Here is a 27246-nt window from a genome sequence, read left to right as displayed (position 1 = left end):
CAGGAAGACATTATTTTCACAGGAAAAAATATATAATTTTGAAAATATTTCAAATATGTAATTTTGATCATCAAAGATGAGTTTAAGTGACATAATTATTGACTGCAGGGGGACTTTAAATTACTGTTGAAAATGAGGTATTAAAAGAATGATTCATAGTTTAGCCTTTTTAACAAATGAATACAGTAAAATGTATGCAATGAGTTCCCTTATCATTTACAGGAGAAAATATATTTAACAGTGCTAAACATATAATTTTAGAATAAAATATAGTTTAGAGGTCAGATTTTCTGCTTTTGTGTTCTACTGATGACATGAGAGTCAATAAATGATGACATTTTCTTTTATTGTTAAATTACTTCCTGAAATGGTGATTGAGGTTTTGTAAAGCCATGTTATTATTTCAACAATGGCTCATTTAGTTGATGTCAGTGAGGAGGGCACAGTGAGCTCACAGCTCTTTGCTTCAAAAATAATTTCTTTTATTTCAAAATTGCAAACAACAGACAAATGAAAACAAAACAATCCCGCTCTTGTATCATCGGTGAGTATGGGGGTCAAAACGAAAAACAGCGGACGATCATACAGTCTGACGTCGTCCTCAAAGTGTAGGCAAGGCACATACAGTAAGATGACTTCAGACCGAGACGAGTGATGCCATTGGTTGAAAGGGAAGCGTACAGAAAGTATGCATAGGCATAGGTTACTTCAGAGGTGATGTGTGTCTAAAACAGCTGAGGAAAACCTCGCAGGTTTGGAGGCGCAGAAATCATAGCATATTTCAAGTTCAGCAGCATTAATATTCCATCACATGTCAGTTAATCGATGCTCATTCAGACTACACTCTTAGAAAAAAAGGTTCAATACCCAGAATGCAACAGGCTGTCTGGGATTCTACATCGGACTCAATTTTAAAGAACACTAAATGCCAAAAGGTTATATATATATATGGAGAAATGCATTAAATGATTGCATAATACTTCTATGTCTAATGGGTTATCCAAATGTTTTTCTAGTGATAAAGTACGTTTTCAAGCTGTTTAATTCATAACATTTAATTAAAATTAAAAAAAGAAAATGAATGATCCCATATTCAAACCCCTACTGTAAAAGGTTCAATATACACAGGTGAAACTTGAAACATTACAATATCTTGCTAAAGTTATAATTTTACAGCTTATGAAAACCCCAAATTCAAAATCTGAGAAAATTTGAATATTACATGAAATCAGTAAAAAAAAAAAAAATTAAATACAGAAATGTTCGGCGCTCAATATATATAAAAATATAATCATCCATCCATCCATCCATATTTGTTTCAGAATTTGAATTACTGAAATAATGAACTGTTGCACCACATTCTAATTTTCCGAGTTCCACCTGTATAGAACACCCGACAGAACCCTCGTTTAAGGTTCCGAATAGAACCTTTTCTTCTAAGAGTGACATCGTTATATTCCGGTGTGAAACTCATGTTTTAAATCCTCATTTAACAAAAAAAAACAACGCAATGTAACTCTACGTATGAATCTATTGAAAACACACAGCAGCAAGTATCTCTACTCTCCGGTTCTCAATGGACATGCAAGATCAGACCGTTTCTCTTTCCCGGGTTCGACAGACGTGTGTAGTGCTACGAAAGGCCTAGGCTAGACTTCATGTACAAAATTTGCATAATAGTTCCCGTGTTTGATACGTCTCATATTTTGTGCCACCTGAGTGTTCGTTTTTGAATGGTTGACAAAGCCAATGATCCCGAAGAGATTTATTTGGCACATGCCTTTTAAGAGGCCTTTGAAAGTCTTTTTTGAGTGTGTGTGTGTCAAATCTGGAAGTCCATTCACAAGCTGATTTCTCAGTCTTTCTTTAAGTGCATCTATACGCTTTGACGGGGTCCAGGCGAGGCGTTCCTCACGACTCGAACTCGCTGTCGCTGCTGACGGAGATGTCGGGCGTGGAGGCCCCGGTCCCCCTCGGCCCCGTGCCTGAGCTGCAGTCGCTGTTCTCCGGGCTCCCGGGACGCCGCGGGGACGAGCCCTGGAGGAGCGTGTTGTGCTCCGAGGAGGAACATTCGGGAGAGCTGCCGGAGGGGAGGAGGGAGGAATCCTGCTGTAGTCTGGGAGAAAAACAACAGAAGAATGTTAACTGCTGTGTGTTAGTTTGTGTCCCTGTTAAAGGAGTAATTCACTTTTGAAAAAACTTTTGCTGATAATTTACTCACCCCCATGTCATCCAAGATGTCCGTCTTTCTTTCCTCAGTCGAAAAGAAATTAAGGTTTTTGATGAAAACATTCCAGGATTTTTCTCCATATAATGGACTTCAATGGGAACCAGACAGTCCAAGGTCCAAAAGACAGTTAATAACAGTTTCAGATGCAGCTTCAAATGTCTTTAAACGACACCAGACGATGAATAAGGGTCTTATCATGCGAAACGATCGGTTATTTCAAAACTTATTCCAAAAATGTAACTTTTCTAAGAACAAATGCTAGCCTTGCTCTATTCTGTGAGGCGCGTTTGTAACGTCACGTAATACGTAATTATGTTCAAAAGGTCACGGGCGACGTAGCCGGAAGTACAGAATCAAAATCGTCCGACATCGTTGTTTTACCTTTTAATTGCTTTTTTGTAAACGCCGTTTGAGTTAGTTTGCACGTTCAACCTATGCGTTCAACTTGTAAACACTGACTCTGTACTTCCGGCTATGTCGCCCGTGACCTTTTAAACGTAAGTACGTATTACGTGACGTTACAAACGCGCCTCACAGAATAGAGTAAGGTTAGCATTTGTCCATTTTTGGAATAAGCTTTGAAATAACCGATCGTTTCGCATGATAAGACCCTTATTCATCGTCTGATATCGTTTAAAGACATTTGAAGCTGCATCTGAAATTGTTATTTTGGACCTTGGACCGTTTGGTCCCCATTGAAGTCCATTATATGGAGAAAAATCCTGGAATGTTTTCATCAAAAACCTTAATTTCTTTTCGACTGAAGAAAGAAAGACATGGACATCTTGGATGACATGAGGGTGAGTAAATTATCAGGTAAAGTTTTTTCAAAAGTGAACTACTCCTTTAAGGCCATTGCACACTGAGTCCGAAATTCGCATCCGAAATTTCCGCACGTAAAAAAAAAAAAAAAAAAAAAAAAATCGACCTCGCGTTATGTCAATCACGCTTGCACACCGCCTCCGAAACTTTCGTCCGTCATAAAAAAATTCGGATCGGGTTCAATTTTCTGCGTTTTTCGCATCCTCAGCCAGCATTTTGAGAGGTTTTCTCGACAATTCAGGGCCGGGGGAGCTCGTTTACCGTCTATGGAGCTCGTTCCGCACATCATTGCACATATGCGCAGTGCTCTCAGTTTCAGTTTTCAATTTGATCAAGTGTTTATGTTCTCTTCTCTCGATTGGATTATTAAAGGAATAACCTCCCCTTTCAATCAGATTGAAATTTCGGATCGATGAATGTGTGATTGAGCAGCCAATTCGATAACTATAGGCTAATGTATTATTTGGGTACAATAACCTGTAGCCTATACAGCTGTTCTGTCTGCCCAGCGCTTCCACTGGCGCGTCCGTGCGTGCGTGTGTCCATACCTTAGACATACTGCCAGTCTCTGTTCAGAATCGATTGGTTCACGGAAATTGGTGGTCTTGTTTTTAATATGTGGCTCCAGAATCGCAAGCAAAGCATCCAACTGATGTAGATCTACGTTTTGCTTCATTTCGCGCTGACATTTGACGTTGTGTACAGACACGCGGAATCACTCGGACGTTAATGGCGTAGACCATAGACTGTAAAAAAAGATGGACGACGCCCCTTCGCTCTTTTCCATCAGAGAGAACTGAAGCCGCCAGTGTCCCGATATGACGCTGACATCTTGGAACTTGAGTCTGCGCACTTGCGTGTTTCGGGACCAGTCATGCGCAGTCGTGAGCAGGAAGTAAAGCCGCGAAATCAAGGCCACGCCCTCATTCTCGCTGAATCAAACGCAAGCACACGCCCCGCACTTTCATTAAGTGTCCTCTGTCTGCTTCGTTCTTCTCCAATGATGTCTGCTGATCGCAGAACCTCGTTAAAATAAGGTAAATACAACTACTAACCACATAATCAACATTATTAAATAAAAGTCCGCTGGTGCTTCAGTGACTACCTCGCACAGAGAACCTGTCAATCACAGCTGTCAATCATGATGTCAGAGCACCGTTTTTTTATCATCACATAACTAACTAAAAACAAACTTATTTTAAAAACAAACACTTGAAATTACATCAACGTGATACAAACTACAGTAAATGACAGAAACTATCTTCGGAAAAAGGATATGTGAAGTGTAATTTAATTGTTTAGTTGGTCTCGCGTCCCGTTGAATAACATGGGGAGGCGGGGGTTATGAGCTATACTAGGACCGGTCACAGGGGGGCGATCGAGACGTTTTGGCTTCACTTTTGAGGGCTTGTGCGGCACGCTTGGCGTAGACATACACGCGGATAGACGCAGATAGCTCAAAATGCGTAGAGATAACACTCCACTTGACTCGAAAGTGGCGTGTATGTTTACGCAAAAGTCATGACGTCATGTTGGGATTATGGACGTAATATTTTCTCTTTCTTCTCTTTTCAATTAGAGAGAGGACAACAAAATCATCCTCACATCCTCACTGCATCCTCAGTGCAAGGTTTCTGTGCGTGACGAATTTTTAGGCTGACGAACACGAAAAAACGCATACGAAAATTTCGTACTCAGTGTGCAATGGCCTTAACACTGTGTGTTAGTTTGTGTACCTGTTTTTAGCAGATGCTGCTCTGTCCCGCTGTCTTCTGTTCTTGAACCAGTTGCCCACCTGTGTGGGGGTGAGCCCGGTGGCCTGAGCCAGGTGACGCTTTCTGGAGGGGTTTGGATAGGGATCCTGCAGGTACCATTCCCTGAGGAGGCTGCGGGTTCGTTCCTGGAAAACAGAATCAAGACCAATGTTACTCAGTCCAAAAAGATACATTTTCTTGCTAACTTCACAGTAGTTCAGGGTCAGTACAATTTTTAATGTTTTTGCTCACCAAGGCTGCATTTATTTGATCAAGAATACAGTAAATTGTGTAATAGTATTACTATTTTAAATAACAGTTTTCAATGTGAATATATATATAGTAAAGTGTAATTTATTCCTTTGATCAAAGCTGTATCTTAATAGTCACATGATCCTTCAGAAATCTGATTTGCTGCTCACGAAACATTTCTGATTATTATTATTATGACCTATGTTGAAAACATTAAAACATTTCAGGAATCTCTGATGATTAAAAAGCATTTATTTGAAACCGAAAACTTTAGTTACAACACAAATGTTTTTACCGTCACTTTCGACCAGTTTAATGCATCTTTAACTAAACAAAAGTTTTTTTTTTAACCCAAACTTTTGAATCGTAGTGCATACGTTGAATCATAAAATCCTAAATGCAAATTTTATTCAGATTCACATTTCCAAGAAACACTGAACTATAAATCACCTCTCTGGCCAACCTTGTGAGTGTTTCACTGGAGTCTTTAAAAAGGCTCAGGAAGGATAATAGCATTATATCTTATTATAGCACATTAAAGTCCCCCAGTGGTGAAAACCAAGCTTTTAATGTTGTTTTATATGTCTACTTGCCGTTTTTAATATGCTTTAAGACAAACCACGTGTAAATAAGTCATTTGCGGAGTATTTTTCTCCTTAAAAATGCAGTGAACCAAAGACAGTCTCAAAATTGTGAGTGAGTGAGTGGAGGCGGGGCTCATTTGCATATTCATTGAACCCTGTATACTAAATGCGGCAAGGGTGTCGAGTTACATTCAAGCTATTTTAAGGCATGAAGACAAAACGCTTATATGTGTCATTTTGGTGCTCAAAGATGAGTTTTAAGGGATAAAATGATTGATTGGGATGCATTTATAGACCACTTCACAAGATGTAAACAAGACTGGTCCAGAAGCACTTCCTGTTTCAGTTTGTAACCGTTTTCTTTATTTCACATGTAAAGAAAATATCTTGAAGATGTTTGTTTAACTTTTTGATTCAGTTTTATATGTTCTGTTGGTTGTATTTTATCCCAGCTTTTATGTAGTGTTAAAAAACTGAAACAGGAAGTGCTTCTGGACCAGTGTTGTTTACATCTTGTGAAATGGTCTATAGATCGCATTTTTATTCGTCTGCTAATGAGGATCAATCCTGCAGCTCGTTTCACAAAAAAACATTCAAGTCACAAATCAAACCCACTGCTTATAGTGTTGATTCCATTATATAGAGTTTTCCATTATAATGTCCTTGGAAATCCGAGCTAAGAAGGGCAGAAGTTGGCATTAGGCTTAAAGCACTGCTCCTGGATCAGGGCTTCTGAAGTCAATCCTGGTTTGCGTGTTAAAAAGAGCTAGCCATCAGATCTCATTTACAGTCTGTTGGAGTAATCTGTCGACTGGCCAGTGATTAAGGTTCATTTCCTTGCGGTATAACTACTGACCACCTTTGTATAGTGACCCAGCACCCGAGCCGCCAACGCTGCACGTATTAAAATCCACTTTCCATTGCAATTCACATTCGCTCAGTCTCCAAAAACAATGAGGGACTCGTTATGAGAGCTTTGTTGAGCTGTTGGTTAATCTGAGCACTAGTGTCTGGGACAGGGTGAAAAGGTAGAAAGTCGTCTGTGCGGAAGGAGAGCTTAAATGCCACAGGTGGTCCTCGGCTCAAGAGGCTTAAAACAAGCTGCGCACAGACTGACAGCGACGTCTCAATGCGATGTGCGCTGTCCTGACGCGTGGAGACGCTCGGCATGAGATCATAGGTGCAGGAGCTTAAAGATGTGTTTACATTGTCGCGGTGTAATTACTGTAAGTCGCTGTTTGTTTGCACTTTTACTCGAACTGAAAATGCAGTTGTGACCCAAAGATCTGGTTTCAGACCCTTCAAATGACTTTGTTGTTACTTAATGTAGTTAAGTTGATTCATTAAAAATTAATTACATGGGACATAATGGGAGCACTTTATTTTAGAGTCCTGTTCCCCATGCACATAATATGTGCTTGTTAATTGCAATAACCGAACCTACACCCATACTACACATTATATTAACAGTACTTTCTTAGGTAAGTACACTGTAAGTGCACATACTGTAAAATTAATTATATTTTTGACTTGCATTAACCAGTTCATCTACAATGTTACAACAAGAACCACAGTTTTCAACAAATCCTGCTGTTTTAGGCTTTGATTAATGCATTCTAATTAAGATTGAAATTTTAATAATTACATGAGGATAAATTAGTGTTTTATATGTATGCATGCATGCATGTGTGTGTGTATGGATTTAGTCTACTGATAATATGCATTTTCAGTATTTGATAGTGAGAGAAGGGTGGCATATTTGCCATATTTACACAAAATTCACTATATTACAAAAGTTATTATATTCATAGAAAGTCATATTTGAAAACAAATTGTGCATTATCCACTAACTAGCTTGTTTGAACTTACTAAATTACATGGATATAGTATCGCTTGATTCTTTCAGTCAAATGTTCGACACACTTTACTGAATTTGTTTAGTTGTAAAAATGATGATCGTTCAAATGTTTATGAGTCCATGCTTGAGTTTGGGAGACATATTTTGTGCTTCTTAACTGACATTTTCTTGAATACTTTGAAGCACAGACTTGAAGTGTGGTTCCTTTTTAAAAGGAGACACTTGGTAGATTATTGTAAAAGTGAAAAACAATATGAAAGTTAAATAAATAAATAATTCCATAATTGTTGACCGATAAAAATGATGACCGTTAAAACACGTCAGTTAATAGGCTACTTTATTATTATTAATTAGGGTACTATAGTATTATAAATGTAAATATTTATTCATATATTTAAAAAAAAAAAACTTTGCAGGATTTACGATGCTGATGACTGTTAAACACGTCATCACAGTCTGTGAAAAAAAAAAACCTCACCTTAAAGCAGTGTGTCTTTACTGAATAAAAGTAACGTTAATTTCTTTAACCCAAACTTTTGAACGGTATGTAGGCCTATACGTTGAATCAGAAATTCATCTTCATTTTTTATTTAGCTAATTTAATTTGTGTTCCCATTTGCTTAAATATCAAAAGAAAAACTTTCACAACTCTCAAAAAGAGTAATTTGCAGCTGCTGGGTCAAAGAGCAGCGTTAACTTTTCTTGTTTTGTGTGAGTGTGTGTGTGTAATTGAATGCAAACTAATAACATGTTAGTGTTATAAACGTACACACATCTAAAAAAAAAATGTAAATATAAAAAACTCTGCAGGATATTCGAAGTCGATGACCGTTAAAACACGTCATCATCACAGTCTTTTGAAAAAGACTCTCACCTTAAAACAGTGCGTCTTCTGCTCGCCATCCCAGATGGTTCGAGGAAGGGGAAACTTCTTCCGGATTCGGTACTTCTCCACCGGGCCCAGCGGTCTCCCCCGCAGCCGTTCCGCCTCGCGGTAATGCGCGTCCAGCCACAGGTCCTGCAGCTTCGCGTGGGACTCGCGCGTGAACCGGTGACTCTGCAGGATCTGATAGAGAGCCTCGAAATTCCCGCCGTGGAAAGCCACGAGCGCGCGCGCGCGCATCACCGACTCGTGACGGTTGAGAAGTTCCCCGGTCGAACCGGGCACGGCGGCGGGCAGAGACCAGAGGAAGCGGCCCAAGCGCTCGATATCTCCAGTCTCCTCCAGGTTCTCGCAGACTCGCGCCACCTGCTCGGCCGTGAACATCGGCAGAGGAAACATGACTAGGTTTGTCTGTCAGGGATTGTGATTTAAAAGTTTGCGCGCCTCCTTATATCACGATTTCGCTTTGCATCTTTCTCTGATTCAGTTCAAGTAACGCGATAAACACTGAGTGACTCGAGGAGACACCTGTTATGTAATGTAGCTCTAGACAGACTGATTTCTCGGTAGGATCTGCGTGAACTCGCGGAACACCGGCGTTCTCGGTGCCGCTTCTAGTAAAGGAGGAGCAGCAGAAGTCAAGCCTATTTATAGAGATTCAATTAGCATCTTTGTGCTTGTTTTGAGGAGGATTATACGCCTCGGTCATTAGCCACTTAGCGGGGGGTTGCTGTTCGCGGAGAGACTGATCAGGTTGTTAGACTAACTAACTGTCACGACAGCGACTTTATTTCATTCTGCGGGATAAATACAGGAAGATCGAGTCATGATGCTGTCAGTGAAAACAGTCGTGGTGTAGGCTAATGCACATGAGAGAGTTTGATCTGCCAAGTGATGCGAGTTTGAAGTTATACATGTATATTAACAAGGCTACTAGTAAAAAGTAATGAAATGTCATCAAGATGGAGGTTAAGAGTTTATGCAACATCTAAATTTCATATTGATATAAACTCACTCTTATGCTAGATGAAATTATTATGTAGAATACAGAAATACATTCATTTCACATTGCAGATTCACAGATTCAAATCGCGACTTAAAAATGTCTGCTGGTATAAAGATATGATGGCATTGTAATGATTTAATATTTAAATCTATCTATCTATCTATCTATCTATCTATCTATCTATCTATCTATCTATCTATCTATCTATCTATCTATCTATCTATCTGTGTCCGTCCATTAATCATCTGTCTCTCTGTATATCATCTACTATCTATGATTTTGGGTAGACTAAAATAGTCGCTTACATATGACGATGTTAAAATAAGAATATTAACAATTTAAATGAATAAAAAATCTAAAAAGTAAAATTATATTAATCAATATGTCGCTAGTAGTAATATTTGATCTATCTATTGTTTGTAATCCCCCAAAACCTGCAGTGGAAATTTTGTAGAATCTTAATTTGACAATCTAAACAGTAGCTAATAAAAAAGTATAATAGTAGCCTACACCAAAACTGGAGTGTCTAGACTTCACTGATAGCAGATTTTCTCACTTTCCTTTGACTAGTTGAGTCAGTTTGACACAAATTTTGTCTGCATTTGTCCGTTCCGGATCTCTTTGAGTCGTTGATCGGGCGCTCATGCTGTCAAAAGGTAAATGGAGCAAAGGGCTCCAGTGTTGTTGTGCCGTTTAATTGGGATTGGATCTGAACGAGGCGCTTAGGCCATGGAAATCACTATCGCATGCCTGTCCGAGGAGACGTTTTGAGATGCATGTTGCCTAAATCGCTTCAGAATCCACCACAATCCCGACTGACTAATACCTCCTTAATTAATCTGGACACGTTTATACCAGATCCTCTGTGACCCTGGAGCAGGTCTGAGCGCCTGATGCCCCACACTGTATACAATAATATCCCCTCTCTCCATTCAATCCTTGAGATCTTCTGGACATTAATCAGTCCTCCAGGAGACCATTTTACTATTAATCCGCTTTAAAATAAGCATCTGTCAACAAACTGGTTAAACAAATGGGTAATTACCTTTATTTTTGAAATGTGCCTGGCTGCTGGCTAATTATAGAGTTATAAACGTGTTGTTCTTAAAAATAAAAGTGTGACAAGTATATATATATATTAGGGCTGTGTAAAGATTAAGTGCGATTAATCGCATCCAAAATAAAAGTGTGTTTACGTAATATATTTGTGTGTGCTGTGTATAATTATATTGTATATATGAAATACACACACATGTATGTATATATTTAAAAAATGTGTTATTCATATATAAAATATTTATATATAATATAAATTATGTATTTATATATATATATATATACAGTATTTATATGTAAATAATTTAAATATATATATATAAATGCATGCATATGTATTTATATATAGAAAATAATTATACACAGCACACAAACATATATTATTTAAACACAAACTTTTATTTTGGATGCGATTAATCGCAAATAATCTTTGCACAGCCCTAATATATATATATATAAATACACATACATGTACACAAACAAATATACACATACTTTAAAAGTTAATATATGCAAAAAAAAGTTAGATTTTAGTGGACATATTGTATTAAAAACACTTGTTATCGTCATAACTTTATCTCTTATCTATTAAAATGGTGTACATTTTTTATAAATTATAATAGAAAAAATCTCTTATTATGTAATTCTGATGTGAACTCTTCAAGGACCGATGAATGTCCGGTTTTATTTGATGTCTTTATCATATATTTTGTTTTCCAGTCAACATATCTTAACATTCTTTGTCTGATGAAATGTTTAACATCTTAAACATTAAAAAAATAAGGGAAAAGGCACCGGTTTCGTTGGAACGGCCCTTTTGCATTATTAAATTTCATAATCATAATTGTTTTTGAAGAACTTACAGTATGACATCAGACTACAAATCTTTTTGTTGTTTTCTAAACATTCTGTGTTGAAAACAAAAACCAAATCTTGTGTTACGGACGAAGTCACTGCATTTTTAAGAGTCAGCTTTTGTCAAATCTTCATATGGCTTAAAACGAGTCCTCTTAAATGTTCTCTCAGGGCAAATGATGTTAAATCTTCATACAGACTGTTTAATAAAGGTTGCAGTCAGGTGAAGGTCAAGATTTAGAGGGATTTATCTGAGGACTAAATGATCTGTCTAGATCTGCATTGATCTGTCATTGGGGAGGGTCTATTCTATTTAGTCCTTTCTGAAAGTTATGAGTGTTTGTTGTCAAAAACAAAAGCCTTTGTGATGCCTTTCAGACATCCATTAAAATCTGTTACCTGTACTAAATCAGCTACAGCTAATACACATTTACAAGACTAATATTATGGGTTCCCTTAATTAATAATAATTTAATGATAAAACTCTAAAAGTCCTGTTATTATTACTACAAAGTAACACTATTATTGTATTGCATTTTCAACAGTTAAATTGCAGTAAAAACACAAACTGTTTTTTTTAATAAAAATATTATATATATATATATATATATATATATATATATAACATTTTTAACATGATGGGTATTTTTAATTGGGTTATTTTTATTTTTTTGTGCTTGGTAGTTTTTCTGTAACTGAGCTGCTGGGTCATTTTTACTGTCTATACAAATGGCAAACCTCCTCATATGCCTATCCAGCGCTGGGTCAATGTAGCCCAATGTTGGGTAGTTTGTGCCAAACCGGTTAAAACTGGACATCTGTCAGCGGTCATTTTGTTTCCTGTTCTGAGAGAAAACGTCCTGAGGGGAAACTTCCTGAATGAAATTAAGGTTTGTATTACATTGTATTCCTATTAATTTATTACAGTACAAATAGACAATTGTCTGCAGTCTCACATTTGACCTTTTTTGTTTGCATGTATGTCAAGTTCCATGGGAAACAAATGCGCGACCAGGACAGAAACACGACGCAAGATCGCTGTCATGTGATAAAGGTATAGTTGGAGTGCTGCATGTTGGTCGCGCTATTCGTTTGATGGGTTGAAAATTAATTGTCTGTTAGACGAGATGGCACGAGGTAAAGCTGTTTTTGATGTAGCCTGATTATATACAAGAATTGTAATTGTTATTTAATGATTTGACAGCCTCCTGATGCCAGTTTTCTCTCTAAAGATTCCCATTGACTGCTCCTGTCACGTCCTACGTTTATTAAACGTGAGTATTTTACGATATATCCTATATATAACAGATTTTTAAAGTGCATTTTCTTAATTTTGAAAAACCTTCAACAGGTTGACTGACCCAGCACTATGTCAAAACAACCCAGCAAATGGGTTAATGTATAAAACCCAACAAGCTTAAAATAACTCATAATAAATCAAAAAGCATATGTTCTGTCCAATATTTATCCTGCACTGGATTGCCAAATAACTCAGAAATGGTTGTTTTAACACAGCTGTGTGTATATATTTATATATGTTTAATTAAAAACATTGAATTAACAGCAAAAAACAGAACGGGAGAAATTTGCTCAGCGAAGATCATTTTCTCTATTAATCTGACTCTCAGACACAGATCTCTCTCTCTCTCACACACACACACACACACACACACACTGTATATATACACACAGCGTGCAAACAGGTCCAAGCCATTTTAACACTTTGAGAACAGACTGACTCCAAATCTGCTTAACCCTTCCCAAGCTTCTACAAGAGGATGAATCATAAGATGAAGATCGGATGAGTGTGTGTGTGTGTGTGTGTGTGTGGAAGTAAAATAATGCCAAATGTTTTTGAAACAAAAAAGCCTGTTGAATTGCACTATTTGAAAAAAAATATACATTTTATTAACTATGCTTTTATTTTGCTTTGCAAATTTGCTAATTTTGCAAGTTCTATGAACCTTCCATGTTTAATCTAATGCAGTACATAGGCATACACACACACACACACACATATATATATATATATAGATATAGATATAGATATAGAGAGAGAAAGAGTAAAAGAAAGTTTTAGTATTAATTGGTCAAGTGTTGAGTTTATGCAAGTTTATCACTGGGAAATGCTCAGCATGAAACTTTGCGCGTTAAGTTCATATTCTGTGTCTGCTGCATATGTGATGCGATCTGGGAAAACCCACCATATGGTGAAATTTGACATATTACAGTTTTGAGACTATATTAAAGTTGAGTTCAAGCCCTTTCTAATTCTGTTTTTATTTCTTTAATAGTTTGTCTGTAACAAAAGTTATGGTTATCTGAATTCGGCTGATCGCTGTGATTTTTCAGAAATGGAATTTTGAGAAAAAAACGGTTTAATTAATTAACGGTCGCATCCTGCTAGCGGGATGACTGGCGCTCCTTTTTTATTGCCTTTTTTTCATATCACATTTTTTTAGTAATCATCATAGATTATAGTCTGGGTTTCCCCATACTGCCTTACCGCAGCTCGATTCAATTCACGCTGAAAGGCAGTCTGGATACCATGGTCTGATTTTTCGCCTCATTTAGGGAACCAATCACAGAACGGGGAAGGAGCAGCAAGACGATGATGACATCTATCCCTCACACCGACGCAGTTTGTTTATTTCTATGGATACAACATGGCAGCAGACGCGAAGCTACCTTTTGATGCAGCATTAGATATTGTTTTAAGTAGTTTAGAATGAAAGTTTATTTTGAAAAAAGAGCCGTTTTTGGCGTTAAACTTCGCAAGACCCCAGTCGTTTTTGTTGTCTCGCCATTAATCGCCCTAATGGAGGACCAGTTCAGGAGGCGGTCAACCTTGGAATATCTGCCGCTCAGCTGTGTCCCGAGAAAGAAAATGCGATAAAGAATTGTCGATACCAACTTCTGTTCGGCAGTCTTGAGGCCTGGATGAGCGCAAAGTCGCAAGACATGTTAGCTACGGAGTTGTATAGTACCTGTTAGGCATCGTCGTCGACAAAGTCCTTTAACTTATAAATGGTAAGTGATATTTATTAATATCATATTGTCATTATGACTGTAGACTACCTACTGTGGTTGTCATAGTGCCACTAAGTTGTGTTGCTTTTCAATATCAATATACAGCTACCGCTTTAGTAGCATAACTTTCAGCTGTGCACACGTACCCAATTAAAGTTGTTGACTTTAGTCATTAAATTAAATTTTTTTTTAACTTGTGAAGTACAAGCACAAACAATTTCCAATGCAAAGAACAACTTCAACTTCTATGTTAAACTGTACTTAATAATACTTGTGTTTTTCTAATTGAAACGATTGGCTATGAGCTACGTACAGGCGCATTTGAAAGACATTCTTAGCACCCAATAAATGGCGCCGGGCATTCGTAAACCACGCCTCAAATACGAGAATTTGTGCATGTGGTTCCCAGACCCAAGTCTCAACGAGAATTGGGTCTGGCGTTAGCCAGGCTACATAGATTAGGTATCATTTGAAAGCTTACGAACTCAAAATTCAACCTGTGAAAACCGTTTTGAAATTGGACGATTGAGAGGCGAGCAAGGTCTTTTAAACGAGCAGCTTCAAACTCTGTTGTTCTGGATGAAAATAAATAAATAAAAACTTGTGGGCTGTTGTAGTTCACCCAGGACTGGACTTTATTCTGTTATGTGGTTTATTTTGATAGGTGAACTGTCCTTCAGCTGGACATTATAAATCGCTATTTTTCTGCACTAAACTAGTGAATTTTCCCAAGATATATTAAGAGATGATAAACAAGATGTTATAGAATAATAATTTAATAAAAACCCAATTTTGACAAAAAACTGACATTCAGTCTATATTTAGACTTTACTGAAAACGCATCAGCGCGACATCCGAGGGGTTTTCCCAGATCGCATCACATATAGTACAGCGTACACCCCCAATGAGGTGCGGGTTTGGTCTATTAGTTTACTGCATTAGTCCATTAAGCTATGTTAAGCTTTTTTGTCCCGACGGAAAAGGAATCCTTGAGTATGATGAAGTATTGGGGTATTACAATCCTGTTAAACAGTTTGAATATTTTGGAAGTGAAATATGAAAGGTGAATATGGATTATTGATTTTTTTAATAATAAAAATGTGTTTGAAATGTTTCGAATTGAAATATTCACAGCTTAAATATTCAATCATGCTGAATTTCAGCCCTAAAAAATACAATGCATCGAAATGCATATTTTTTTTAGGTAGTGCAATTCAACAGGCTTTTTTTGTTTCAAAAACATATGCCGTTATTTTACTTCCATGTGTGTGTGTGTGTGTGTGGCTCACTTATTGACTTATGGCTCAATACGTCTGCCAGTGAGTGTAATTGGAACAGATCAGAGTAAAACACTTTCTTAATTGTCTTGTAATCCAACTTTGTTTTAATTTCTCCTTTGAATTGTAAAACATGGCGGATTTGAAAAATACAACCGTCCCTCTAAAACCTTAATTAATTTGAAGGTTCTGTTTAATAGAGCCTCTGAATTAATAGGATAAAACGTTTAGCTGAACTGCCAGTTTTTTAACATATCGTTTAATACTCAAAATACCTTCAAAATAATATTAATATACGACATTTTAATACATTTAAAAATATATAAATATAATAATAAAGCTGTAGCTATTATATCTGTCCTTTTTACGACCAAAACCAAACAGATTGTAGTTCCTACAGACGGATTAAAAAAATTACAAAATTAATTGAATGCAAATTGTATGCACAATATGCTTATTAATTATATGCTCTTTGTTTCTATCTGTCCACAGCTACAGTTATGATCCGATAAGTCGGAGTCATATATGAAGTGTCTCTTCACATTATTTCCAGTCTCTGCCATGGAGCCCCACTTGGCATAATTAATTAGGCTTAAATTCAGCTCCTTCTGCTTAAATGAGCTGTTAACATGGCCAGCGGGCAGAAGCAGCGGGGGTGTGGGATGGAGTAAATCCACACAAACACAGTTAACAAGTAAATGGGTGGAGAACTAATTAGTGTTATCTCCTTATCATGGAGCATCCTCATTTACCCAAGACAAGAGTGACACACAATCACAAAAAATGTGCTTAAGGGGTGCTCTTACTGAAAGACACACACACACACACACACACACTAATACCCTATTGCAAACAGCTAATTACAAACTCGTTTGCAAATCAATGAGACACTGTTGCGTATCTCCCCCCTCCCCTCTACAACACGCTGGTGCCATTCGCAAAATAAACGACTGCTCCACTTCCCCTTGTGTTGTTGTGGAGTGGAGGAGAAAAGATAAACTGTTTTCCAATCAGCGGGAATAGGAAGAGCACACACACACACACGATTTATGGGGACTTTCCATAATGATTTTTATATTATCATATATTGCCACTTTTGTAAGGACATCTGGTCCCCATAATGCTGGCCACACACACACACACACACACACACACGTTGTGTTTTCGTGTTTTATGGGGACTCTCCATAGACGTAATGGTTTTTGTATTACAAACTATATTCTCTCACCTTACACTAACCTGAAGCCTACCCATCACACAAAACTTTCTGCATTTTTACATTTTCAAAAAACATGATTTATAGGCTATATAGTCATGATTTATGACTATATGATTTATAAGCTGTTTTCCTCAGAGAGAGAGAGAGAGAGAGAGACTCACAATACACATAGAGAGAGAGACAAACACACAAACTGAGTGAGATAGACAAACACACACTCACATACACAGAGAGAGAGAGAGAGAGACAAACACAGACTGAGAGAGAAACACACTCACACACAGACACAAACCGAAACATGCACAGAGAAACAGACACACTAACACATATATAAATTATAAAGTATATATACACACACACACACACACAGTATATATGTGTTTGTACTGTATATACACATTATATATTTACAAACTTTTATGTTAGATGCGATTAATTGTGATAATTGATTTAACAGCATTAAATAATCATTATATTTATGAATTTGTTTTACTAAAAGTGAAATGTTAAATCTCTTCAGCTTATTTATGATTTTGTGTTTACATGCTTAGAGTTAAGATTACATTAAGATGTCAGTTGTCAGTCATCAAAATGTCAGCTGTGAGCTAAAGGTTTAGCATTTTCTGGATGTGTGAAGTTTATTTTCCTCTTTCTCCTTGTCTCGTCAAACATTCACCTGTTGACCTTTGACCTCTATACTGTCATAGTGTTTTATTTACAATTTACCGTTAATTTAAAATGCGTAAAGTTGACCTGCTGTCGATTACTACTGATAAAAAATGTGTGTGATGCATGTGCAAATAAACAGCAAATCATGCTCCATTTAAAAAATATATGCATAAAATTGTGTTTAAATCAGATACCTGTGCAGCTCAAATAACACACTCTTTTGTATGGATGAAAATATATTTCTTCTTGTATACACTCCATAGATTTCCATTGTAAATGCATTATTTTAAACATTAATTGTGTGTTTACAAACTGAAGAACGCATCAGAATTATTTTCTTAGGTAATGGACCAGTCAATGTTACAGACGGGGGGGGGGGGGGGGGGGGGTTTGGGGGGGGGGGTTAAACTTGCGGCATATTTATTAATTTATTTATTTACTGAATAATTTTCTTGTGCAAAAGGTAACATGCTAATTTGACATTCCTGTGTTAGAAATACATTACTGTATTTTATTAACTATTTCAAAAACTTAACATCAAATAACAGCATTAAAAACTTTCAAATTGAGAAAATGAAAGTGCAATTATATTATCACTTTGCATGAAATAAGATTTAAAAGTAGATAAAAAAAATGTGTTTGCATTTAACCTCTGATAACATAAAATTCAAAAACTGAGAAAATACAAGTGTGGACTAATGTTATTTGTGCTTTGATTCATTTGGTCACTTTTGTTGGAAAAAAAGTGGACAGTTCCCCTGACCATAGGAACAACGGTGCTTGGTAACATAGTACGCTGTGGATGGGGTGAGTCCAGTAGACAGTTGGTGGAGAGAGTTCTGGGCATACTCGGCCCAGCCTATTAACTGTTTCCAAGAGTTCTGGTGACCCTGGCAGAAGGTTCGTATGAAATGTCCAATTACCTGGATCTTTCTCTCGGCCTGCCCATTCGACTACGTGTGGTACCCGGATGATGATAAGCTTACGGTCACACCTTGGAGGGAGATGAACACTTACCGTACCCTTGATATAAACTGCGGTCCGAATTGTTGTCTTCTGGAATTATTTAGTATCTGAAGATGTGATTAAAGAGGAGTTCTGCTGTTTCCATTGCTGTTGGTAGCCCTTTGAGTGGGATAAGGCGACAGGATTTGGAGAATTGATCAATTATTACCAAGATGCATGCATTACTGTTGGAAGATGAGGAAGTCAGACATGAAGTCCACTCCTAAGGTTGACCAAGGTTGGTTGGGAACAGGCAGCAGAAAAAGTTTGCCAGATGGTGAAGACTCTTGGCCATGGCACAGTCTGCACATCCTTGAATGAACTTTCTCACATCCCTAGACATGTTAGGCCACCAGAAGTGATCTCGTAGCAGCAAGAAGGTGTTGTTGGCCCCTAGGTGGTCAGTGCCCAAGGATGTGTGCGAAGAGTGGAAGAGGCATCCTCGTGCTCATTCTGATGTCCGGGGGACAGCCCAGCGTAGCGGTGTTGGAGGAGGTGATTGAGTCTGAAGACTATTGGATAGGACTCACAATCAACTGGGGTGGCAGATTGGGCTCAGGTTCTTCTGTAGCATACAGATGGACAAGAGCATCCACCTTCACATTCTTTGAACATGGACAATAGGAAGTGGAGAAATTAAAGCTGCAGTCGACAAGTCTGGCAGATTGAGTGACTTAGGCAAAATTTTGAATGTTTACAACTCTCATGCCCCTCCCCCACTTTCAACGAATACCCTCCCACAGAGTTTCATACTCGAGTGCGTGTGCACCAGGTTATCTGTGAACGCGACCGTTTCATCAGCATCCATCAACATTCAACACCATGGATTATTTGGAGGTATGCTGCCCTGGCTAATCTACCAATATATTGCAATTGCTAACGTCATTTATACTCTAAATGAGCTTATTTGGTTTTTTAGTGTTCTGCCATCACTCTTCCTTACTGCGCGAACTTCAGGGGTGTGCATGTGACTGTAACGTGCGCAAGGGGTGGCATGTGCCCGATCTGTGATTGACAGTCAGATCTCACACCCCCCTGCGCTGACTGGATCCGATGATCCGGGAGCGGTTGATTTTTGCAAAACAAATAACTTCTAGATGGAGTTAGAAGCTCGGGTTTTTTCTAAAACCACTTTATTTATGTTGTTCTGTCGGATTATAGTGTCGATTTTATTGAATATTATCAAAAAATGTTGCCGACGGCAGCTTTAAATTGGGTAAAGAACCAGGCCCAATGGGCCTGGCGGGGATTGACTCTATTGGCTTCTTTTAAATACTGGACATGAAGTACTGGACTGTGAAGGGCACAGCCCGGCTATGGGCTAGAGAGTAACTACAGAGTAGAAGGCACATGTATGGAGTTTGGCTGGGGTCGCCTGCTGCTCGAAAAACACCGTTCCTACCCCGGTAGTGGAGGCATCCACCTCCACAATAGGGACTTTAAGCAACAGCCTCTGGTGGAACGGCAACGGCATTCTGGCGTTCTATTGCGCATGCGCGACATTAACTGCTACTTCTTGACGTTCTACTGTAACCGTCTACTACGGGAGAACAGCTGATTTGCCGTAGTCGTTACTACGTGACAGATTAAGACAGTTAATGTTATGTTTTAGGTTATGTGGCATTGAAATCGTTTCTGTATATCATTAAGTGCTAAAATCAACCCTTCTCTTTCTTTTTAAAATCACTTTCTTTTTGTATTTTGTCTGATGATTAAATTATTCCCTATGCCGTCCTCTTTACTGTTGCTTAGTGATTTTTGCGCTCTTTAGCTACGGCAGTTAACTGTTTATTTCCGGCTGCCGTCGCCGTTCTATCAGCAGCTGTTGCTTAAAGTCCCTACTGAACGATGCAGTGCGGTGGACAGAGCGGTGCGCTGGTGATTGTCTTCAGCAGTTAGAATGCTTCGTTTGGGAGCTGGTTACCAGGATAGAGACTTGGGCTTGTTTCTCAGGAGACTGGTGAGTGGGCTGGTGATGGAAATGTAACCGAGGATGAACCAAAAAGTTGGTGAAGCCAAAGAAACGCTGGAGTTCTTTGATGGTTGATGGTGTGGGCCAGTTCCAGATGGTTTCCACCTTCCCCTTGTCCATCTGGATACCTGTGTCGTTGATGTTGTAACTAAGGAACTGCTCTGAGCGTTGGTGGCAAGAACACTTTTCAGCCCGCGAGGAAGAGCTGGTGTTGTCCTGGATCGGTTCCGGTGAGCTCATAATGTTGTCTGTCGGTGTTGGTCCGGTCCGAGCTGATAGCGGGTAAGTGGTAAGTGCAATGATGATTTGGAGCACGGGATGCTGGCAGTGAATATAATATTTCTTCTTACAGGAGTGATGACGGGTAGATGATGCAGTGGATGGCTGGAACTCAGAACACCATGAGACTTGGGGACATGGAGGAAGGACGAAACAGTAAATGAAGAACATGGAGGAGAATGGAGACAAGATGCTGGAGTGGAGACTCGAGAAGGATCGCTGGAGATATCAGGTAGATAGTTGCTAAGGCAAGGTATGTAGTCCTCATCATACGAACAAGACCGGACAATGAACTGTGGTGAGGTGTGTGTCTAATTAGTGTCATTGATGAGGGTGGTGATGAGGTCTGTGTGTGCTTAGAATTCTGGTGAGGGAGTGTGCTGTGATTGGCTGTTGCGAGAGCCTGGTTGATCTTTCACAAGGGTGATCAATGTTACAGAAAAAAACATTATTTCAAATAAATGCTTTTTTGAACTTTCTATTTATAAATTTATGAAATAATCCTGAAATTATCTTAATTTAATTTTTGTCTTTTTGATCAAATAAACGGATTCTTTATGAACAGAAGAGACTTCTTTCAACATTAAAAAATCTTACTTACCCCAAACTTTTAAACAGTAGTGTATATGTCTCTTATGACCACTCAAACAATGAATAAACAAAAGTGAAGATGTAGCTGAAGATAGATAGATAGATGACAAATAGATGATAGATGGATAGATAGATAGATAGATAGATAGATAGATAGATAGATAGATAGATAGATAGATAGATAGATAGATAGATAGATAGATAGATAGATAGTTGTTGTGATTGGCTTTTCTTGACCTCTAAAGTGATATCTGATTAAGGCATAGCAGCAGTTATGCCTTGCTGGGCTTATTCAAGCTTAAGGGAAAAAATCATTTCAATCTTAGGTGATTGTGTGATATAACAGGTGTTACTGGAGTTGTTTAGGAATTCTAAAGAGCTTATCCTGAGGGCTTATTCTCACCTAATACTTTAATACTCATTAAGGCCTGCCTCTGTGACTTCCACCATACGCCCTGATCTGCTACACAAACCCCGCCCACACCGACATATCCATCTGAGCCCGCTGCCCAAAACACTGCCTAAAGTCTATAGTTATATTTCTTTTAGCACTTTATTAATGTCCTTACTCTTCTTTCAGGCATGCATCACTATGTTTTTATGTTGTAAATGTGAATTGCAGGTTAACCGTTTTATTTGATACAAAAAATATTCCTGCAGAGACAACAGACAAGAAACAAATACAACTGACAGAAAGCCACGTTACACGTGCTGGTCTGATCAAACCTCTATAACATAAAGATTTAAACTCATCCTGCAGTGTTTGTGCTCCATGAATGTGTCTTGCTGAGGTGTGCTGATACTGGCGGGAATTATGATTTTACCAGATGATGGTAAAACATAATTTACACAACACCCATGCAGATTGGCAATCGACACATTTTCTTACTTTTTTCTTCTTTACAATTTTCTGCAGGTAATTCATAATGTACGGAATGTAACATTCAAACCTCTCATTAGCCCCTTTCGCACATTTCTTTCTTAAATTACCTGTAACAGATCATGTGTGAACAGGACCTTTTGAAATATACATATAAATATTTACAATATAAATATTTTTGGTATATTCTCTGTGTGAACGCGAAATGAAGATTACCGGTATTTTGCATGTACAAGTTCAGAACACGCTGACGTAAGAAGTGATTTGGGCCAATCAGAAGCCGGCTCTGGACCATTCATAAAATTACGACGCGTTCACTCAGCACTATTTACAAATGTCTTTTTAAAGGGAGTGATACCCAAACTGAATCCGGGCAGATGAAGAGATTTGTCAACAACTTTAAAGGGTCACTATATAATCACAGAGTTTACCGGTATTTTGGAACTGATCTGTGAATGGTCTGTTAGTGGTAAAAAGCCACAGCACTTTTTTTTATTTACCGGTGAAGCCGTTCTGACAATTTTTACAGTAATTTACCATGATTGCAGTGTGAAAGGGGCTATTGACTTGCACTGTTAGAATGTTCAACATTCAAAATCTGATGTCATAATGACCCTCTGACACCCGATGATGTCATAACGAGCCTCTGATACCCAGTGATGTCATGATGATGTCTCCTCCTCTCCGTCTCTCATTCTTCTGCTTTTATTCTTAATATTTGTACTCCCTCAAACACTATTGTTTTGCTGCTGATTCCTTCGGTTAGGAGGAATCATTCTTTCTGTTTTCATATAATTTCCTCCAAGAGAGTTCAGTAGAACTTTTTCAGCATTGAGGCATGTTGTAGTTTTTCCTTGTATGTTCCTATCATATGTCTCAATATCTTGGATAAAATGTTTAACTCACAATTATTTGACGGATTAAATCATATTATTTGTTTACATTTATCACTGCTAAATGAGCACACAATGAATTTTACGTTGGTTTCAGGAGGATTTTTGATGTGAACATGAATGTTTCTTTTTTCCCCTAATCAAACCATTTCAATCACGTTTTCTTGGGAGTATTGTCTTAAATTGACTTCAAATAAGAAAAGGTTGGTTTCTCCGGCGCTAATGTGTCGTGTTCGGTATATGTCTATGAGAGATGGTGTATCTTATTATAAATGTAAGTACATCATCCTCTGTGCATTTAAAACTGCATTCTTTGTTCACTAAATTTAACATCAGTGTTTCCATTTAAGCGTTGTGTCATGGACCATATGCACCTGGGCGTCCATCTGTGTTTGTGTAAAATCCAATGAAGCGAAGGCTATAATGCTGCTGGACTGCTCTCCTGTGTCACTCCTGCTGTTTCAGTGTCATCTTTCATTAGATCTGTCCTACACATGATCAAGGTATTAGCAGGATCTGTTTAAAACACCGGCAGCCAAGGAATCCAATGACACATGTCTCACTGCCCTACTGAGATAGACAGGTTACCTTTTCTCAAAGCTGGGTGAGCTTTTAAGTCCTGGTTTGATTATGTGAGACGGTTAGCGTGGCCTTCGTGTTGTGTAACATGGTTGAACTTTATAAGGAAGGTTATAGGTTTTTATTAGATGACAGACAGATAGAAAGACAGACAGACAGATATATAGATAGATAGATAGATAGACAGACAGACAGACAGATATATAGATAGATAGATAGACAGACAGACATATAGATAGATAGATAGATAGATAGATAGATAGATAGATAGATAGATAGATAGATAGATAGATAGATAGACAGACAGATAGATAGATAGATAGACAGACAGACAGATATATAGATAGATAGATAGACAGACAAACAGATAGATAGACAGACAGACAGATATATAGATAGATAGATAGACAGACAGACAGACAGACAGACAGATATATAGATAGATAGACAGACAGACATATAGATAGATAGATAGATAGATAGATAGATAGATAGATAGATAGATAGATAGATAGATAGATAGATAGATAGACAGACAGATAGATAGATAGATAGACAGATATATAGATAGACAGATAGACAGATAGATAGATAGATAGATAGATAGATAGATAGATAGATAGATAGATAGATAGATAGATAGATAGATTTAAGTTAACTCATCAAAATAAGTTCAGCAATTTTTTACATTTTTTAATGTTATACAAGATTCAACTAATTTTTAAATTAGTTTAATGTGATTTAAGTTTAAATAAACTTAAACATCCAAGTTAATAGTACTTAAAATTTTAAGGCGGCAACTTTTTTTAGATTGATTGAATGTTACGCTGAACTCTTGCCTGATTTTGTATTTGTGGTTATGAATATGCAAATGAGGATAAACCCCGCCCCTCACAGCATCTCAGAGATCCACTCGTTGACGATCACACGTTGATGTGATTGGTTACAATGTAGTTTTTGATTTCAGACAGTGTTTTTGAGACTGTCTTTGGTTCACTGCAGTTTTAAGGAGAAAATACCCAGCAATGGACATGAGGTTACACATGCTTTGTTAACTGAAGGGGTTTGTTACAGCTACGGGCTTTAATGTCCTAGAGTTGACAGTGACACACACCTGTGCTTTAACTAGCAGCGACTGGCATCAGCCTCTCACCCAAATCAGTGTTTACTGGAGTCCGTAACAAAATCTGCTCACTCTCTCGTGAGTTGCGTGTGATGAGAAACAAATCGGGGAAGATGGAGGTGCCTGACCCAAAGCCCCTCACGAGGCCCAGCTGTCTGAGGAGCACGAGGAGCGCCTGTCCTCTGCTAATCTCAGGCCTGCTCCTCCTGCTAGCGCTGCTGCTAATTGCTTGTGTCGTAAAGCTCTGTGACCTAAATAAGCCTTGCTCCTCAAAGCTTCTGGGATAAGCCCCACTTTACCTCACCAAACCTGCTTAATAAAACGTCTTATCCACACCAACCCCTCACCCATCATGCCTTCTGCTTCCTCTCACACATTTCTTCAGGCTAGAGAAGAGAGACAGAGAGAGAGAATAAGAAAATAGCAAGACATCCATTAAAAGTGCATTTATATCAATGCATTTCATGGTTTGTTTTTTAAACAATAGTTTTTTAAAATAGCCAAAATTATTTTGTGGTATTCAACAATATGAATTAACCCATGTGAAATATGATGTATATTGAAATACATTTGTTAATTTAAGTAGAAAGAGGCAACAACTCTGGACTGAAAATGTTTGATTACATTTGTTTTGTATTTTGTATTATATGAATTTACTGTTTCAACATCTGCATTCACACATATACATTTTATATTTATGGATTTTGCATTTACATCAAGTTGGAATTACCGTCGTTGTTATAGCCTCCTGTAAATGTGTAATTTAATTGTATAAATCTCTGACTTTGCTGTGCCATTGCCACGTTTTTGGTTCACTTTTCATAGTTCGTGTCTTTTATTTTGTAGTCATGTAGTCAAAATCAGTCAAAAACCCCAGCCAATCAGAACAGCGTGTCGCGTGTGGGCGGGGTCTCGCGGCAATGCACAGCACCAGAGAGTATCCTGACGGCACTCACGAGAAAATGGATTTTACGGTAGGCTATATAATCAAATTCACACATATTTCACCATTTAAACATTATAAATACATAGGCTACTGAGTTACTAAAACTATCTTTGTCAAATAATACACTTGTTTGTTCACAATTTGAACATTTGTTTTATTTCAAGATCTGAGGTAAATTATCCATTGTTGCTTTTACAGCTACAAAGCTGGAAGCACTAAATGATATTCAGTCACATTACACTCTTTTAACATTAAATAAAGCACAAACAGCACCTGAGATTATCATTGCCAAACTTTGTTTGTTGTTCCAGCCGCGAAATGGGCTCTATGCACGGCGGTATTTCCGGTGAAGGTGTAGCAGGATTCTCGATAACTTCCGCCGATCGTAGAGTTCAATGCAATACCGAGAATTTATATTGAATTTTATACTCCATGGTTGTACTAAAGAAACGTTAGTAACAAAAACAGATAAAACAGACACCCCTCGTTGTGTTTAAATTATGCTTCTTTTTAAAATTATATTAAATAAACATAACTATATATAAAATTACATCTAAACGTATGTACGTTTCGTTTCAAATACGGGAGGACAGTAAATTTTGAAGCGTCTGCCATAATCCCGTTTTCCTCCGCTTAAATCTCCACAACCGGAAATGGACGAGCATCCTTGCGTCAAATGCGGAACTTATGCGTGCATACAGCCCATAGAAACCGTTTCTAAAATACCAAGCAAGCAACTTTATTTATATTGCCCCAAAGTGCACAATCTCCTTTTGATGTTAAATGACAACAAGGAATCTTTAAAAGCCCTTGATCGGAGGCCTTGAGAACTCTAGAAGGATAGTAGAGAATAATAAGATCAGTGATGTACTGGGGGCATGGCCTGATCGGGCCTTGTAGACAAACAAGAGAACTTTAGAAATCAATCCTGAATTAAACCGGAAGCCAATGTAAGGATTGCAGTACAGGAGTAATATGGAGTCATTTCTCCACCCCGGTTTAAGCCTCGCCGCTGTCGGACGAGCATAGTCTGGGGGAGACCAATATATTGCAATAGTCAATCTTTGATGAAATAAAAAAGTGGTTCACTAAAACAAATCGTGGTTCATTAAAAAAGTGAACCACAATTTCCAAATCCTTACTGGATAGAAAATGATTTACTTTTGCAATTGATCTCAAGATAAAAAAGCTACCCTAATCAACAGCACCAGTCTGTCTATTGCAATCTTCAATCTTTACGACAAGTAACTTAAATGATCAGGAAAGGTAGGTGTGATGGGAGATCCTTCATTTAATTGGAGAAAGTTGCTAGAACGCCAAAGTTTAATGTCACTGTAACATTCCTGTGCTTTGTCCAGCGAACAGGTTTTATCTAAGCTCACAGGAAAGTAAAACTGGAGATCGTCGGCACAACAGTGGTGTGAAATACTACACTTCCGAAAATTAGTGCTTAGAGGAAGCATATACAGAGAGAACAACAACG

The 27246-nt window shown here is 37.9% G+C and overlaps 1 protein-coding gene across 1 annotated transcript; it reads right to left on the bottom strand.

Moving 5' to 3' along the window:
* Positions 1 to 531: 531 nt before the first annotated feature.
* six7 (SIX homeobox 7) lies at positions 532 to 8982 on the bottom strand. Its single transcript, XM_039658396.2, has 3 exons — positions 8375 to 8982; positions 4789 to 4952; positions 532 to 2116 (listed from the first exon to the last, which is right to left on the bottom strand). The coding sequence occupies exons 1-3, from the start codon at positions 8780 to 8782 to the stop codon at positions 1912 to 1914; spliced, it is 777 nt and encodes a 258-aa protein (XP_039514330.1). The 5' UTR covers positions 8783 to 8982; the 3' UTR covers positions 532 to 1911.
* Positions 8983 to 27246: the final 18264 nt, after the last annotated feature.

The sequence above is a fragment of the Pimephales promelas genome, chromosome 1, assembly GCF_988280905.1.
Source record: "Pimephales promelas chromosome 1, fPimPro1.hap1.1, whole genome shotgun sequence".
NCBI lineage: Eukaryota > Metazoa > Chordata > Actinopteri > Cypriniformes > Leuciscidae > Pimephales > Pimephales promelas.
Note: the sequence above shows the minus strand (reverse complement) of the source record. Positions and strands in the feature narration are given on the sequence as shown.